Raw genomic sequence first — 16416 nt, 5'->3', positions numbered from 1 at the left:
TCGTTGAGGGTTTAGGGATTGCAGCAGTGACAGGTTAATGGTTGGACTGGATGATCTTAGAGGTCTCCTCCAACCTTCATGATTCTGTCATCTGATGTAATTTTAACTTTTCATTCCTTTATTCATTCTTTTTGTCATTCATTTTTATTGAAGCCATTGACTGGCTTAAGTATCCAAAATTGTCTTTAACCTATTTTTTTTAATGTAACATGGATGAATATAGGTGTATATATATATATATATATATATTTATATAAATCAGAAATATCTTTGTGTTTTCTTTTTATCATAGGTATGTGTCGTGTGCATTGGGATGCCCATATGAAGGAAACATCGTACCAGCTAAAGTGGCAGAAGTAAGAGTGAACTTCTGGCTTCTCTTTTTTATGATTCAAAACCATATTTTAAAATGTCTCTAAGTAATGTTCTCTGCTTAACCATAAAAAGATCTTTAATGGATTAAATTTAAGGAAAACAAGCACATAGCTAATGCTAAAACTGGTATAGCCTCACTTGACCACAGGCAGTCAAATGTGAGGAAAATTGTGTATTTTGATTGTTATCACTCATGAGAAAAACCTATTTCCTCCAGCAAGAAGGTAAGGAAATGCTTAAGGAAATAGGCTCAAGCACATATGTCAGTGAACCATGTTGTACAAGATGGTTTCCAGCACAACCTCTTGCTTTTAAATCCATTTTATGCTGGAAGAAACATACTGTTCTGTCAGCTGGTAGAGCCACTGCTACAACATTGTGCCTCTGGGGAGTGTGATGTGACTGACATGTGAACCAAAACTCACCCCCAGTAATGTTTCCTAACTTGCTTTACTGCCAGAATGGAATAAGTTGCACTTTCCCTCCCTCCCTGTCCCCTTTTCCCATTTAGGATAAAGGATAAGGAAGAAGATGTCCAGCCTATATTTTTTCCAGCACAGAGAGAGAGAGAGATGAGTGAAACACAAGTGCAAAATATTGCAGGAAGGCAAAGAGGGCATCAAACTTGAAATGGACAGTAAAAAGCAAGTGGAGAGAGAACTCCAGGGCCACAAGGCTGAACACACTGGCTTTGCACTTAAATACAGACTTCTCTGTTACACTTAATTAGCTATTTTTGGTGAGCATGCAGAATATCCAGACCATTATTTTGTAATTTGTAGCACTAGCAGCTAGTCAGTATTTCTCTGATACATCATGTTCTTCCTGGGTGGTTTTCAGGTCCTGTTCTCCTGCATTTCTAGTATACATTCCAGATGGAACTTGTGATAATACTTCTCCCACAGCAACCACACATACTCACACTCTTGGAAGAAAATAGCTAGTTTAGAAGGTACTCAGTATTTCTAAATGAATTTATTTTGGTATGAAGTGAAGGTTAGAAGTGGCACAGTTTTATTTAGGGCAGTGATGATGTATTGCTTACCATGTTCCCCAACAGTCTTCTTTCCATGTTGCTCATTTTATAACTGCTCTCACTGCACAGAAGAGCTTCATCTCAGTTTGTCATTGGGAGTTTTTTTCAGTGTTCCAAACCTGCAATATTTTACTCACACAGCCATCTTAATTTCTGTTTTCACCTCAATAAGTGTCTTCTTGTACACCTATACACCACTCTGTATTTATGAACAAAAGCTACTTCATTAAATTTATAATTCCAGCCCTGATTCAGCAAGCACTGCTGTATATATATGGATGCATCTGATGGATTTTATGCAAACACTTACACTTAGAATCATAGAATAGAACCATCAAGGTTGAAGAAGACATCAAAGAGCATCAAGTCCAACGATTAACCTGTCACTGCTGGAACCACTAAACCCTAAACCAGATCCTCCAGTGTCAGATCCAGATGCCTCTGAAACACCTCCAGGGATGGTGACTGCACCACCTCCCTGGGCAATATCCCAGGGCCTCAACTCCCTTAGAGAGAAAACATTTTTCCTAACATCTAATATAAATCTCAGCATCTAATCTGAATCTCTACTTACCCTTTACTGAATCAGAATTATGAAAATTATTCACTGTGAAACTAAATCCTTTCAGAGTGCTGTTGCTCTGGTCACCATCTCTCTTGGGATGGGAACATTTTGTCTCCCTTGACTGTGCACTGCAATCAGCAGCTGTGATTGAGAGGTTTAGACTCTTTCTTCTGCAGTCAATAACGGTGATTTTTTTTTTTTTTATTGTTAAGCAAAAGATTTTTTTAACTGAAGCAAAAGCAATTAGAAGAGGTCTCAGGCACATGGTGTGATTCTCAGGGATATCCTATACAGGACCAGGAGTTGGGCTAGATGATTCTCAAGGGTCCTTTCCTACTCTGATTATTCTGTGAGGTGTATTATTTCAGATTCCATGCATTGTTACAATTATTGCAGACTACATGCATTTCTGGCACACTAGATACCTGTCTATTTTACACATAGTTGTCTAGTGAGTGCACACTTCAGATGCTCTCAGACTCCTGGAATACATCAGGTACATCTTTATGGTTCTTTATTTAAAAACAAAACAAAACAAAACAACAAACAATTATCATATCTTAAAATAAACTGCATGGTCATATTTCATCACTTTGCTGCTCCTTGAAATGGGAGTCACTGCTTAATCATTTATCATCCTGTGATTTGTGAATTTCAGCTTTACACAAACAAAGCTTGAAAGTTTTTGGAAGAACCATGTAACGAACCTGAAGCCAGTTGTGCTATCCATTGTCTTCCAGTCATAGGCTTGGTTGTTTTGACTTTTCTTCCTGCTTCTTTCTCTCCTTAACTTCCTTTTGACCTAAAGCTATGAATTCACTTAAATGTTATCCAACACACATTCTGCTCAGCCTACAGGAAATGTACATACTCTTGTTGGAATAGACTTGGCTCATTAAAGTTTCCCGCACAGCACAAGGACTGCAGTGTGTTTTTATGTTGTTAGTTGCTTAAAATAATCTGTAAGTGGATTATGACCTTTGTATTCACTAGAATAATATAGTTTTGGATATTATTTCCAGGAGTAGGACTGCTCACATACCTAAGGAGTTGCAGTGCTGGGTCACCAACTCCCATTTTGATCAATGCTTGGTGTCAGGGCAGAGTTCCCAAGGGGAGTAGCACAAGACTCATGCATAGTAAAACTGTTCAGCAGTGCAGAACACAATCCTGTTCAATCAACAAAGCTGCAAGCTCAGAATCACATCCTGATTACATTGACAAAACAGTGTGTTCTCTTCTCCCACACCCTCCTCCCAAAAATCCACATTGAAAACTTGCAAAGATATAACTCATGGGCTGCCTCCCACTACGGTAGGATAGAAAATTCAGTAGGAAAAACTCCCATTCAGCTTCCAAGTATGCACATTCTTCTTGAAATTAAATATAGATCTCTTTTTAAGGGTCACTTTAAGGTTAGATCATGACAAGTCAGTGATGATGCTCAGCTTGTTATTAAAGTTCCACACTCTCTCCTTTCATCTTTCAGAAGTTTGTTTTCAGAAAGCTGAAAGACCTAAAGACTGAGCATAGAAAAGAAGTGAATGTAGTATGATTTCTAGCAGTTTCTATAGTCTCAGTTAGCACTAAAATGCTCATCTAGAAAACTTTGAATCATGAATATGACTCTGATCTTAATGAAAAACTGAGGTTTGGGGATTAACTGGATGCAATCCACCCCAGAGTGCAGATTATCCTTTTCTTTCTTACAACAGTAGTCTAGTTAAAACACCTGCCATGTGTTGATGATATAAAAATATGCTGTGAGATAGAATCCCTTTTGCAGCCTGGTAAATGTCCCTTTCTTAAAGTGTATATTGAATTTATATCAATACAAACCAGAGGGTCTGACTTTAAAGCACAGTTTTACTACATTTGCCATAGTCATAGCACTCCCAAGCCTTAAATAGGATGATTCAAACAATTTGAAGTTCTTTTTCAGCTGTTCTTTGAATTAAGTGAACAGCAATACTAATCCAGCACTTCCGAGACTGCTGGTACAGCATTTTGTCAGCTTCCTCAGACATGTTCACAGCAATCCCACTGATGAAGTCCTGGAATTGCTTTAACAGCAGAGTGCAGTGCAACTGAAGATGTCTTGGAAAAGGGTTGGTTTTTGGTTTTGTTTTTTAATTTCTGTTGCAGTGGAGTGGCCTTTGGGGATCATTAATACACAGTGGGGAATCCTAAAGGGGACAAACATATTCAGAAAATGAAAATGCAGTGAAACCTTTCCAAATAAATTCCACAAGAATAAGATGGAAAGATCCTGCTTTCAATTCCTGAGGCAATATTTTCAGTGAAAACATGATTTTGTGCTTCTGAATGTGTTTCTCTCCATATGAAAATTATGGAGCCAGACCTCAGTTCTTTTACTCATGCAAAGAACTCCTCAAAGACATAATTCCAGAAATATTTAGGGGTCTAATTACATAAGTAAGATCTATTTGTATATGGCTTTGTTTGGTCTTAATTATTTTTTAAACTAGAATGTTAATTAAGTTTCAGTTTCTGTTTGTTAGTATTTTAATGTCTGATTTCATGAAAAGCAAGCAAAACCCATATTGATTGCAACGTATTAAAACTTCAGTTTTCAGTGATTTTTTTAAGTGCCAAGAGGAAGCAAAATCAGACTTCTTGTTAATTATTTATTGCCTTAGTTTGGCCATGTGCTTGGCTTCATGGAATAAGCAAACCAAAGGGCAGGTCTTCACCCTGTACAACTTGTAAGCTGAAAAGTACACAGAGAACACCAAACAGCTGGGAAGTCCCCAGAGGGTGGAAAATGTTGGGAAAAGGCTTGACAGAAACTTAATTCATAGTGTTAAAACTTTCCTCATTTGCATTCTGTGGGAGAGCAAAAAAGCAAGTTTTTGATGGATACGGCTTGGCTGGATATTCCATGTGCAGAAGCCAAACTATAAATCCAAGATAAGAGGATCTATGGGATCTTCTTCTTGGGTGACAATTTTCAAGGGCAAATAGAGGGTGTCTGATACACAGGGCCACGTCAGTAGGTCAGAACCTGTAGCCTGTAGAGAAGTATGTCCTTTTTCATGCACGTTCTTGACCCTATTTTATATTCTTTCATCTTGACCTCTTTGTGTTTTTCTGTTTCTAATCAGGTATCTAAGCGGCTGTACAGCATGGGCTGCTATGAAATCTCTCTGGGGGATACAATTGGTGTGGGGACTCCTGGAAGTATGAAAAGAATGTTGGAAGCTGTTATGAAAGAGATTCCTCTGAGTGCTCTTGCTGTTCACTGCCATGACACGTATGGTCAGGCATTAGCCAATATCCTCACAGCCATACAGGTAACTCAGTTTCTCATCTTATATATACAATAGCAGTAGGAGTTTAATTCAGATGTGCAATTTTATAAAGTCCTGCCCTTAAGGAAATCATTAGAAGAGGAAAATGTTTCATGAAACTTTCAGAAAGTACTGCTCACACATCAGATTGTCTACAGGTGTTACTGCTGTTACTTTTACCAGAAAATGGAAATCCTTATCTATTTATTACTTTCAGTTCCATACAAAATCACTTAGAAACAGTGATGATTATTGTGTTCCATCAATAGATGAAAGTGGGACATAAAATACATTTTTTCTGATATCTCAGATTCCACTTAGGAACAGCTGTTTGCCTGTTGCACACTAAACTAAAATTTCTATTTTACAGAGGAGTCTAAATATAAAATGCATATCTAAATAATCTAAATAATAATGCATGACTGCATCTTGATGGATAAATGATTGCCAACTATGTACATAGAGTGGTCTAGATAATTTTATCACTGTTGACATGCCTTCATTTTTCTTTTTTGTTTTTCAATTATACCTTCCAAGGAGATTAGCAACAACTTTATATCTTATTTTATCATCTTTCAAACCTGTGACTAAATTGTCAGAGACAGTTAATTTCCATAAAAGATGCTGATATATTTTCTAGAGCATGACAAAACACAAGAAACACAGTACAGGTTCTAATGTAGTTTTTGTAAAAATACCTTAATGTGCACATGTATTCCTAAGGAGATCTGTTTTTACTAAGTGTTACAGAATCAAAAGCTGTTTACAAATCATAGGCTTTTATTGTTCTATTTTATGCTTAATGGCATCTTCTGCTTCCTTTGTGCTCAGTTTTGGGCCCCTCAGCTCAGGAGGGACATTGAGGGGCTGGAGCAGGTCCAGAGCAGAGCAACGAGGCTGGGGAAGGGACTGGAGCACAAGTGCCATGAGGAGAGGCTGAGGGAGCTGGGGGTGTTCAGCCTGGAGAAGAGGAGGCTCAGGGGAGACCTTCTCACCCTCTGCAACTCCCTGACAGGAGGTTGGAGTCAGATGGGGGTTGGTCTCTTCTCCCAGGCAACCAGCAGCAGGACAAGAGGGCACAGACTCAAGCTCTGCCAGGGGAGGGTTAGGTTGGATCTTAGGAAGAGGTTTTGTCCAGAGGGAGTGCTCAGGCATTGGAATGTGCTGCCCAGGGAGGTGGTGGATTCCCCATCCCTGGAGGTTTTCAAGCTGAGACTGGATGTGGCACTTAGTGCCATGGTCTAGTGACCACGGTAGGGTTGGACTTGATGATCTTTGGAGGTCTTTTCCAACCCTGTTGATTCTATGGTTCTATTCTATGATTCTATTAATTCAGGTAGTCATTTTGAAGGTCAAAATTTCATCTGTCCAACTTGTTATTTTGGCAGAGCTAATATTATGTTGTTTAGCTATAGCAGTACTGTGTTTAACAGTATTAGTCATATAAGCCACAAGAAGGAACAAGGAAAGCTTCAATCTGTGAATCCACAGGTATTTGGTTAAATAGTGAATGGCAAAATCTGATAAAAGAAGTTCTGACTTTTACTCACAGTGTTCACTCTTCCCTCTTGCTCACTTTTACTATTGCAAATGTGTGTGTATGTACCATGGGATAAATAAATTGCTAATTTCACAGTTAGCTTCAGTTGCAGATGCAATAGCTAAAAGCATGAAAACCCTTGAGCATGGGAGGAGCTGGCCATAAAAATACTTGAAGCATTGTTTTTCCAATCCTTCCTTAAAATAATTGCTGTCATGGTGCCTACTAAACACTGAACAATGGCTAGGCCTTGTTAATCCCAATATTTGTCATGATTCTTGTCTCATGTTTACCTCTTGCTTCTATCTTTTTATTCACGTCTTAAATCAACTGTATCAGTGATAAAGCTGAAAAATTCTCTTAGGTACCCAATGTGCAGGTCAGGATAATGAACATGTGAACTCAAGAGAGCAACAGACCAAAAGACAAATCCCTGTGCAAACTTCTCATATTTCTGGGAAGCCAAAGGTGCCTGAGACGCACCAGAAAACTTCCCTGTGTGCTCAAGTTCTGCTACAGTGCATGTCTAAAGGTGCAGTGGGTTTGGCTGAGCTGAACTTGTCATAGATTTTGCCAAAAGTCCTTGATGAAGCAGGCATTACACAGTCTCTCTGACTGGCTTTGTGCAAGCTGCTCCTTGGCTCATGCTAAAGGAAGGTCCCCAGGCTCTTGGATCCTCAGATGGGGCCCACACCTCACCATGTCCTCTCTTGTCTCTGGTCAAAGTAACAAGGCAGCTAGCAGTGAATTATAGTCAAACGATTCTCTTTCTAAAACATGACAACTTTTACAGATGAGCTGCGTGGTGAGGTGCCAAAGCCAGTGCATCAGAGTGTCCAGGTCACTTCTAGCCCTTGCTGTCTGTCCTGTCTGTGCTTTCCTTTCTGCCAAAGATACAGAAATGGCAAAGCACTGGAGTAAAACCCCCTGTCTTCAACTAAACTGCTGTTCCATAGACCAAACTCTCCACAGACACAATTCCTTACCCTTCCCCTTTTATGGGTCTGTGTGACTGACACAATATTTCATCAAGAGTGAAATGTTTGAGGGGTTCTAGAAGTAATGAGTTACGGTAACTGTTTGAAAACAAGTCTAAAGAACATTCAGCAGACAAATTACACTCTTCCTAAGGCACTGCAGAACACAGGCTGAGTACTATTGTACTGTGTGCTGTATTTCCTAAGAATTAATGAATGACAGCTGGAAAGCCACAAATCACTCTGCACTAATTCAGGCATTGCTTCAGTGGGACATCTCCTAGGAGTGGAAAGAGGTGCTGGTGATTCAGTAAGTGATTTTTTATACAGATCACATTGTTTTGTGCAGAATTATTCTACCCAGAATATCCTCTTTTGTTTGGGGCTGATCCAAAGTCATCTAGAACTGACAAGCCATATCTGTATAAGAAATTAGCAGGGAACTAGTCTTCCAGTTTTAGTCTTCAGTTTTATGTGTGTTGTTTTAGCAAAAGGATAGGTAGTGAAAAATGGGGGAGAGAGATGAGCCAACTTTTAAAGCATAAGTAATTTTTAAAGTTGCTGAAGTGAGTAATACAGATAGAAAGCATTGCCTAGAGAAAGGAAATTCACTTCCTTTTATGAAGAGAATCTGTGTAAAATTATGAGGCACATAAAGTAATGTTTTGGAACAAACCAGTAAACATTTCAAGGAGAAACATAACTGTTTCTTGCTTAAATGGTTTAATATAACAATACCAGAGTATACAATTTATCAAAGAGACAAATTCAGAAGATGGGAAGTGATGTGGAGATCTAGCTAGAGGTTATGGCATTTTGAGTAAAATTGCATATGTAGGTTAGCTAATGTGACCAACACTAAGTGCAGCTAAGAGAAGCAGTAAAACATTTATAGGAAATTGTTACAGACCTCCAAGGAAGGGTAAAAAGATGGGTCAGGAAACTTCTGTTTTGGAGAGACCCTGGTAAAGTAGACCATTGATCTAAGGAGGTTTGAGTTTCCTTGACAATTGACTCTCATTGTGTGTACAGAATGGGTAAGAAAGGGAAAGTTTTCAATGGAAGTGTTACAGAACTCTTTTCCTATAAAACTTGTGTAGTTGCCAGAAATAGTTTTGCCTGTGTTCATAGCACATATCCAAACATGAGAAAGAATATGCTAAGAGGCAAAGAGGAATTTTGGCTGTCTGTGATACTTCAATAAATGAAACAATCACGTGGTAATCCCATAGAACTTTATCAAATTCAAATTGCTATCACGAGTCATTAATATGGACTGATCCTTACACTACTGGGGTCAAATACTAACTTAAAGAAAATAAGCATAAAATTCTAATCACTTACAAGAATCAAGGATTTGTAATACCTTTTGTAATCCTTTCTACCTTATTGGACACAATGAGGTGAATGAAATTGATTATATGCCAAATGAAATTGCTTTTTATTAGTTCTTTTTTTTCTAGAAAACATTAATTTTAAAATAAAATCCTCACTTTAGGACCAGAAACAGAATTTAACAAGCCTCTAATTAAACTTTCAAGGTTCAGACTGCAACCCCCAAATTTCTGAGTACAGGTATTCATTACAAACATTGTCATATATCCCCTTACAGAGCAGCTTAAAATATTTAATATATTTCATTAATGTCTTTAATATCCTTGGATTTGAATGATTAAAGAAACTTAAAAAAATAAACCCAAAAAAGAATGGCTCCTGACCTCCTCCCTTCATCACTTAACTAAATTGTTTCTATCCTATTGGTGTATGCTGGAGAGACTAACCAACCTGCATATTTTTTGTGCATCCAATTTACTTATGTAGGAAGGTCTAGGTTCACACTGAGGCACTCAGTCTTGGGATGGCTAAGTTTTAAGTGCCAGAACCAGGAGATGAATCCAAACACAGATGCTGTGAAGCTCATGGTTTATTAATTCACAAGGATCATTGTGTTACAGGAATAGATTTCACAGCAACCAGCAGCCTGAAATGGTAATGCCTAACTTAAGCAACTGAAAAAAGAATGTTTAAAATGCCCTCCTCCATGATTCACACGAGCTTGTATGCAAAACCTTAGGTGAGATGAATTTTCCACTCATAACCAGCTCCTAGATTGTCTGTCCATCTTGTTTTGTTTTCAAACACAGGATTTGCTCTTTCTGGCTGTTGAGCTTGCTTGAAGTGCAAAGCTGTCACGACGCCTTTCAGCTGGTGGTTAGAGGCCAGGTCACTGCTGAGATCTCTTCTCCAGGAGCTGCTTGAGCTAAGGAACCTCAGTGGGGGCTCCCCCTCCTTCACTTGGCCTTGACTTTGAACCTGAAGCTCTTGTGCTTGGCCCCTGCCTGAGCTACTCTGCAGCTGTGTTGCAATTGCACTTGTTCCCTGTCTTGTAGCTCCCTGATTCTCACCCTCATCCTCAACCACAGATTTGACTTACTGGCTTACCCTCAGACCTGACTGATCTGAGCCTGATCCTGCTTACTGTCTCCAAACCTGAGCCTGACCTTGAGCCCCTGACCTGCCTTCCTGGCTTTTTTTTTGGGGGGATTGCCACTGTTACCTGCCTGGCTATGACTCTTGGCTCCTTCCTTGCCTTCCTTTATTGAGCAGTCTGCCCTTTGCTTAGACAGTTGAGTCCTTAGAGGAGGAACTAGCAACCTTGAGCTTTAAGGATGGCTCTTAATGGCAGGGAGTGGAGTGGGTGCTGAGAGTTGGCAGGTCTCATGTGCTTTTGACCTTGGAGCTCAGCTGGAGCCTCTGTCTTGCAGAGAGGCAAGATATTCCTACTCAGTTAAATACAGAAAGTGTTTCCTGGTGTCTCAGTGTACACACAGCCCTAACAGTTCTGCACTGACAACTCTGTTGAGTCAAAAAACCCTTCAAGGAATCAGCCTGAGGAATTGGTGTTGGTATCTGACAGAACTCAAAAAATCTCTTTAAGGTTTTGCTTTAGGACTACTAAAGAACTACTAAAAGGGTTACTTTTGCTGCCATTCTCCTCTTAAGTTTTTAGACTTGCGTTTCTGTGACTGATGTAAAGGAATATACCCATAAAAATGAATTCTGTAAGGAAATTTCTGTACTAGAAAATTCACTTAGCATTTGTGTCCTGCAGTAACTTCTTGCAAATTTGTCTGGCATGTTTTGATACATAGCTATGAGGATGAAGGCTCATGCTAGCTTATCCCAGTAGTTACAGCTACAAGCCATGCAAGGTGGAGTAGCTGAATAGAATAGAGGAGCCATAAAATAGAATAAGAGTAAAATAATGGCATGAAGGCATGGATAGCCATGGTGGGAGGACGAATGGGAAAAAAGCAAATGCATCTGTATAGTAGATACATATAAATTGTTCTAGGATTTCTGTTGATTACTTTTTACATTTTTACTGAGTTATACATACAAACATATACAGTCACAGTTTCATCTCTTGATTTAAAAAGAAACAGCTGCAAAATTTTTTTTGAAGTATAACGTTCTGAAACAAAATCTCATAAGCAAAATTGCATTGGTATAGTTTCATGAGCTTTATGATTCCTTGAGTGAATCTCCTACACCCCACAGGGGCTTGAAATACTTGGGACTTTAAATACTTGGGAGATAGGGGGTTTAAAAATGTTTCCACCTGAGTTAGGATTCAGTTCCCTAGAAGTGTTTAAGAGGTGTCTGATCTGGCACTGGAGGATACAGTTTAGGGTTTAGGGGTTCCAGCAGTGACAGGTTAAAGGTTGGACTCAATGAGTGGGCAACTGATCAAAACATACATGCCCAGTCAAATTATCTGAGTCTTGTACCCTTTCTTCTCTTTTCCTCTGCATGTGTTGGCACTCTGAAGAATTTATGTAGCACAATGTGAGGGCAGGAAAGTCTTGCTGTGTGAAGCATTCATATATTTTGGGATACTAAAACATTTTTGCATTTGTATTTTGAGGACAGCATGAAAATGGAATTCAGGGCTCACAAATTTGCTTTCCTCTGCTGTTTACAGATATATGCCAGGAAGCTGCAGAAGACTTAACAGAGATCTCCAGAAACTAATTTCAAGGTTCACATAGGGAAACATTAGAAAACACAGCTTGACTGAGAATAGCTGTACAGGATTCAGGAAGGGCTGGTCATGCTTCAGGATTTTGCTGGAATTCTTTGAGGCAGTCACTGCCAAAAAGACAAAGGATATACAGTGGCCATCATATGCTTTGATTTATCAGAAAACAATTTACAGTGTGCGGCCCTGGAGGTTAATATTAAGGCGTGGAGGCATGTAATAAGTGGAAAGTTGGGTAAATGGCAGGAAACATGGAATTATGAAACAAATGGAATTATGAAACGGAATTTCTTCAAGCTGGAAAGCACTCATCAGCAGAGCTGTGGATAGAATGGCCTGTAGGTCCTAGGTTCTCCTGCTTGAATGAAAAATTTGCAATGCCACAATGTTCATGCTAAGGGTTATTGTTCTAACTTGTAGAAATTCAGTTTTTCAAATGTAAAATTTTTTTCAAGACATTAGTTAGCATCATTTGTCAGGGGAAATCTGTGTCATATTCTGAAACATGCAAAAAGAAAGGTTGGGGGACAAATATAAGGGTATGGGAATACACATGATTTTAGGTATAACACAAGAGCATTTATTCCAACATGCCTGTCCTTTTAAATAAGGGTCATCCTAGAGCTTTATACTTTTGGATTTCTCTAGGAACTAATTTATCCTAGGTATGATCTGGATTTGAAAGTGTAAATAGTACTTTTGGACTGATTGTCAGCAAAGTGAAACAGTTGTTGGCAGCAACACAATATCCTTTAGAAAACATCAGTTTGCTTTTTTGTTTCTGTTTCCTTTTAGTCCCTCTTCCCCATAGAAATGACAGGATACTGAGCTACAGCTTGCAATTAAAAAAATCTGATGTTAGGTATGAAGGAATCATAGAATCATAGAATCAACAGGGTTGGAAAAGACCTCCAAGATCATCAAGTCCAACCCTACCATGGTCACTAGCCCATGGCACTAAGTGCCACATCCAGTCTCAGCTTGAAAACCTCCAGGGATGGGGAATCCACCACCTCCCTGGGCAGCACATCCCAATGCCTGAGCACTCTCTCTGGAAAAATCTCTTCCTAGTATCCACCCTAACCCTCCCCTGGCAGAGCTTGAGTCTGTGCCCTCTTGTCCTGCTGCTGGTTGCCTGGGAGAAGAGACCAACCCCCACCTGACTCCAACCTCCTGTCAGGGAGTTGCAGAGGGTGAGAAGGTCTCCCCTGAGCCTCCTCTTCTCCAGGCTGAACACCCCCAGCTCCCTCAGCCTCTCCTCATGCCACTTGTGCTCCAGTCCCTTCCCCAGCCTCGTTGCTCTGCTCTGGACCTGCTCCAGCCCCTCAATGTCCCTCCTGAGCTGAGGGCCCAGAACTGAGCACAGGATTCAAGGTGTGGCCTCACCAGTTCTGAGGATGTGAAAAAAAAGTGAGTAGAAGATTGAAAGCTAACAAGACAGGTAAATTAGACTCTATTTGAAAGCAGGTAAGTTAGGGGGGAAATGGCAGGTGAATCATGGAAGGGTACCAGGCTGTAAAGTTCCTATGAAGAAAACTTAAAAAGAGGGTGTCTGCTTTGGGAAAGTGGAAAAACACATTTTAGCAGAGAATATTGCTCCTCAGAGCGGTCAGCTGGTTCCTTTTGTAAGTGAAAAAACATACTGCACAAATGAATAAATCAGACCTACATATGGGAAGAAAATTAAAACATAGACATTCATGTCTGTTTAGTTTACTTTTGTTGCCTATTTTATGTACTGCTTTTGTGTTGTTTGCAATTTCAGCAAAATGAGAAAGAAAGGAAAGTGGCAGTATCACTCCTCCTTTTCTCAGATCGGTACAAAAGATTTAGCAGCCCTCTTTTTTTGCTCTTTCTTCAGATCAGAACAAAAGGAGTAGCAACTGTATTTTTATTGCCTTCTGCTGCTTTTTGTAGAATGTGCCTAGTATGCAATTTTTGAGGAGTTGAAAGTTTTTGACCTCTATCTCTATGCTTCAGGAAAACCTGATAGCCTGATAGTTCACAAATAAATTCATTGTTGCTCTTATTACAACTGTTACACCATTGCTAGGGGAAAAAAAAAAGCTAAAATGGTAGATTTTGTTTCAAGATTTTTATGGTTTTTGAACATTTTAGGATAGGAAAGGGAATATATTTGTTATTGGATACTGAAATAGCAGCCAGAGTTCCTGAGGCAAAGATTTTCATGTATATACCAATAGGTAGCCTGTATGGTTTTGTGGGTTTTGGTTTTTATTTTAAATGAAACTTAGTATATTGTGAAGGATTAACAAATAATAGAAATCTACATTGTTCTAGCTGCCTCTAATATGATGATTGAATTTCAGAAGCTTTCAGCCCTAGTTACTGAACCAACAAACCTCAAGCCTAAGTCTGTTTCAGGATACTGATCAGACAAAGAGATCTTTCATCAGGTATAGATTATTCTCATCTTCAAATTACCTCACTAGAGCTGACTTGGAACAGTAGACACAACTTCCCTTTGGCTTACAATCAAACCTCAACTGTCTTTTAAAGCATTTTTAAACGTTGGTTTTCACATGTAAATCTATGCACCTCTCTTTGCATCTCTGCAAATTCATACAGATTTATCACTCTAGGTCTAAATGGAATATGAATGAAGAAGCCATTGCAGCAACTATAGAAATCAAATATGGAGTGGGTTTAGTTTTCTGTGTTAAAACCAAAAATCAGTTCTGTACAAACAGTATTCAACCTGTGGATTTATAAAAAGAAGCAATTTGGCCCAAATATTCTTTGCACTTTTTCTGTGCTCATGTCCCCATTGCATATTTCTACTCTTTTCCTTGGAATGCTGTTTTATGGTAGCTTTCCTAATCACATCTTAAGTGCTTTCATTTCTGAGTTCCCCATCCTGTAAGTGTTGTTCATTCACACATTTCATTCTTTAGCATCAGTAGTACATTCCAGTTCAAGCTTCATTGATAATTTTCTGACTCATTAAATCTAGAGCCATTAAGGACATAGTGATTTGATTGATCTGTACCTAAAATACATTCTAGTATTGCTTTCATTACTGTGCAGCTTTCTTCTCTTGTCAATGCACTTTGTTCCCATGCAAAAATAAACAGATTCAGAGAATCTGTGTTAAATGATTCTCCAGTCTTCATCAGATTCTGACCTGATGCATCTATAGTTGTAATATCTGGAACTATAGTTTGTAAAAGGGAAAGGAATTAGTATTAATTGAATATAAGAAGACAATTCTGTCATTATTCACCTTTTGTCAGCTAATAAGAGGTTTGCAATGTAGTGCTTGCAAGCAAGGCTCACACAAAACAGCACAGAACATAATTTAGACACAAAATCACCAGATTATAGATGTGTTTGAGGGTAATACTCCAAACAGATTCTTAGTCTCTACCTCCCCACTGCTTTGTTCTCCTTTTTAATGCCTTTTTGCCATTCTTTGCCTCTGTTAGTGCTTAAGCAGAGTAAATATCCTGCTGGCAGCTCACTGGCAAGAAAGAGAATGATGTGAGCAGATATCGTGCTCCTGCATTCACCTAATCCTAATGTTTTCCCTGGCACTTATGTTACTTTTTTTTCTCTCTTTGACTATTTTTCTAGTCATTGTTTGATAGTTGTAAGCCCACATGGCCACAGCAATAGTCTTTTTACAGACCTCCTTTTATCATCCCAACTGTGTCTTGTTTAACTTGACCATTTAAATGGCTAAGAGTCAGCATCATCCAGTTCTGAAGTGGACTGGGCAGTAATCCAACTCTTTCTGTTAGAGACAGACATTCATTTTTTTGGACTAGAAACAAATTGCTTCCAAATGCTGGAAATGTAAGAAGGCTTTTCCAAAAAGAAAAAAAAAAGGGGGGGGTTTCAGGTGTTTATAGAACAAATTAGTATAAAATAGTTTTCAAAACACTAAGCCAAATTTCAAATAAATATTTAATGCTTTTAGAAGTTGTGAAAATATAGCACCAGAAAACTGAAGTCACTGATCTGTAGCATGCATAAAAAATATGGTGAGGGCACACTGGAGTCAAATTCCCCATGCATATTTCTATTGTGCCTTGACTGGATTGCATGCATAAAAAAAGTCGTATTTTGGGTTTTTTTAACATGAGGGGTAGTGACTGGCTGTAGGTTGATGAAATGACTGCCTGTATTAATCAGAAATTGCACTGATAGCTGTTTTCCTACAATAGTTTTTGATTCAATTCCTAAAAGTCGGAGTCTAGTTTGCCAAGATGATTGGAAAATGAAGAACTTTCACTAGTCTGAAGATTCTTTCTTGTGCCTTATAGAGCATCACATGGGCACTCTCTGATTCACAGAAAGGCAAGCTAGTTCTCTACAGATGTTACATGTCCCTTTTAGTTTTGTGGGTTCTTGCTTGTCTCTCCCATACCTTCCAGCTGTCCCAACAAATGAAATGGGTTTTTGATAAAAAAGTATCCTACACAATAGGCTCATCACGAGCTGCTCGTGCAAGCCCATCCCATTCTCCCTCCTCAGTACCCCTCCCACAGCATGCATTTCTCCTCAATTTCTGTCTCATCAGCTGACATGGTAGTTATAGAGATGAGGT

The 16416-nt window shown here is 39.0% G+C and overlaps 1 protein-coding gene across 1 annotated transcript in view; it reads left to right on the top strand.

Annotated features, from left to right (window-relative positions):
* Positions 1-16416, top strand: part of HMGCLL1 (3-hydroxymethyl-3-methylglutaryl-CoA lyase-like 1) — a 37568-nt gene that overhangs the window by 2482 nt on the left and 18670 nt on the right. Inside the window, exons 2-3 of the mRNA XM_009069887.1 lie at positions 293-356; positions 5102-5290. Of these exons, the coding sequence (XP_009068135.1) occupies positions 293-356; positions 5102-5290 (253 nt within the window). The remainder of the gene's footprint in view (positions 1-292; positions 357-5101; positions 5291-16416) is intronic.

Source organism: Acanthisitta chloris, unplaced genomic scaffold, assembly GCF_000695815.1.
Source record: "Acanthisitta chloris isolate BGI_N310 unplaced genomic scaffold, ASM69581v1 scaffold32182, whole genome shotgun sequence".
Classification (NCBI taxonomy): Eukaryota; Metazoa; Chordata; class Aves; order Passeriformes; family Acanthisittidae; genus Acanthisitta; species Acanthisitta chloris.
Note: the sequence above shows the minus strand (reverse complement) of the source record. Positions and strands in the feature narration are given on the sequence as shown.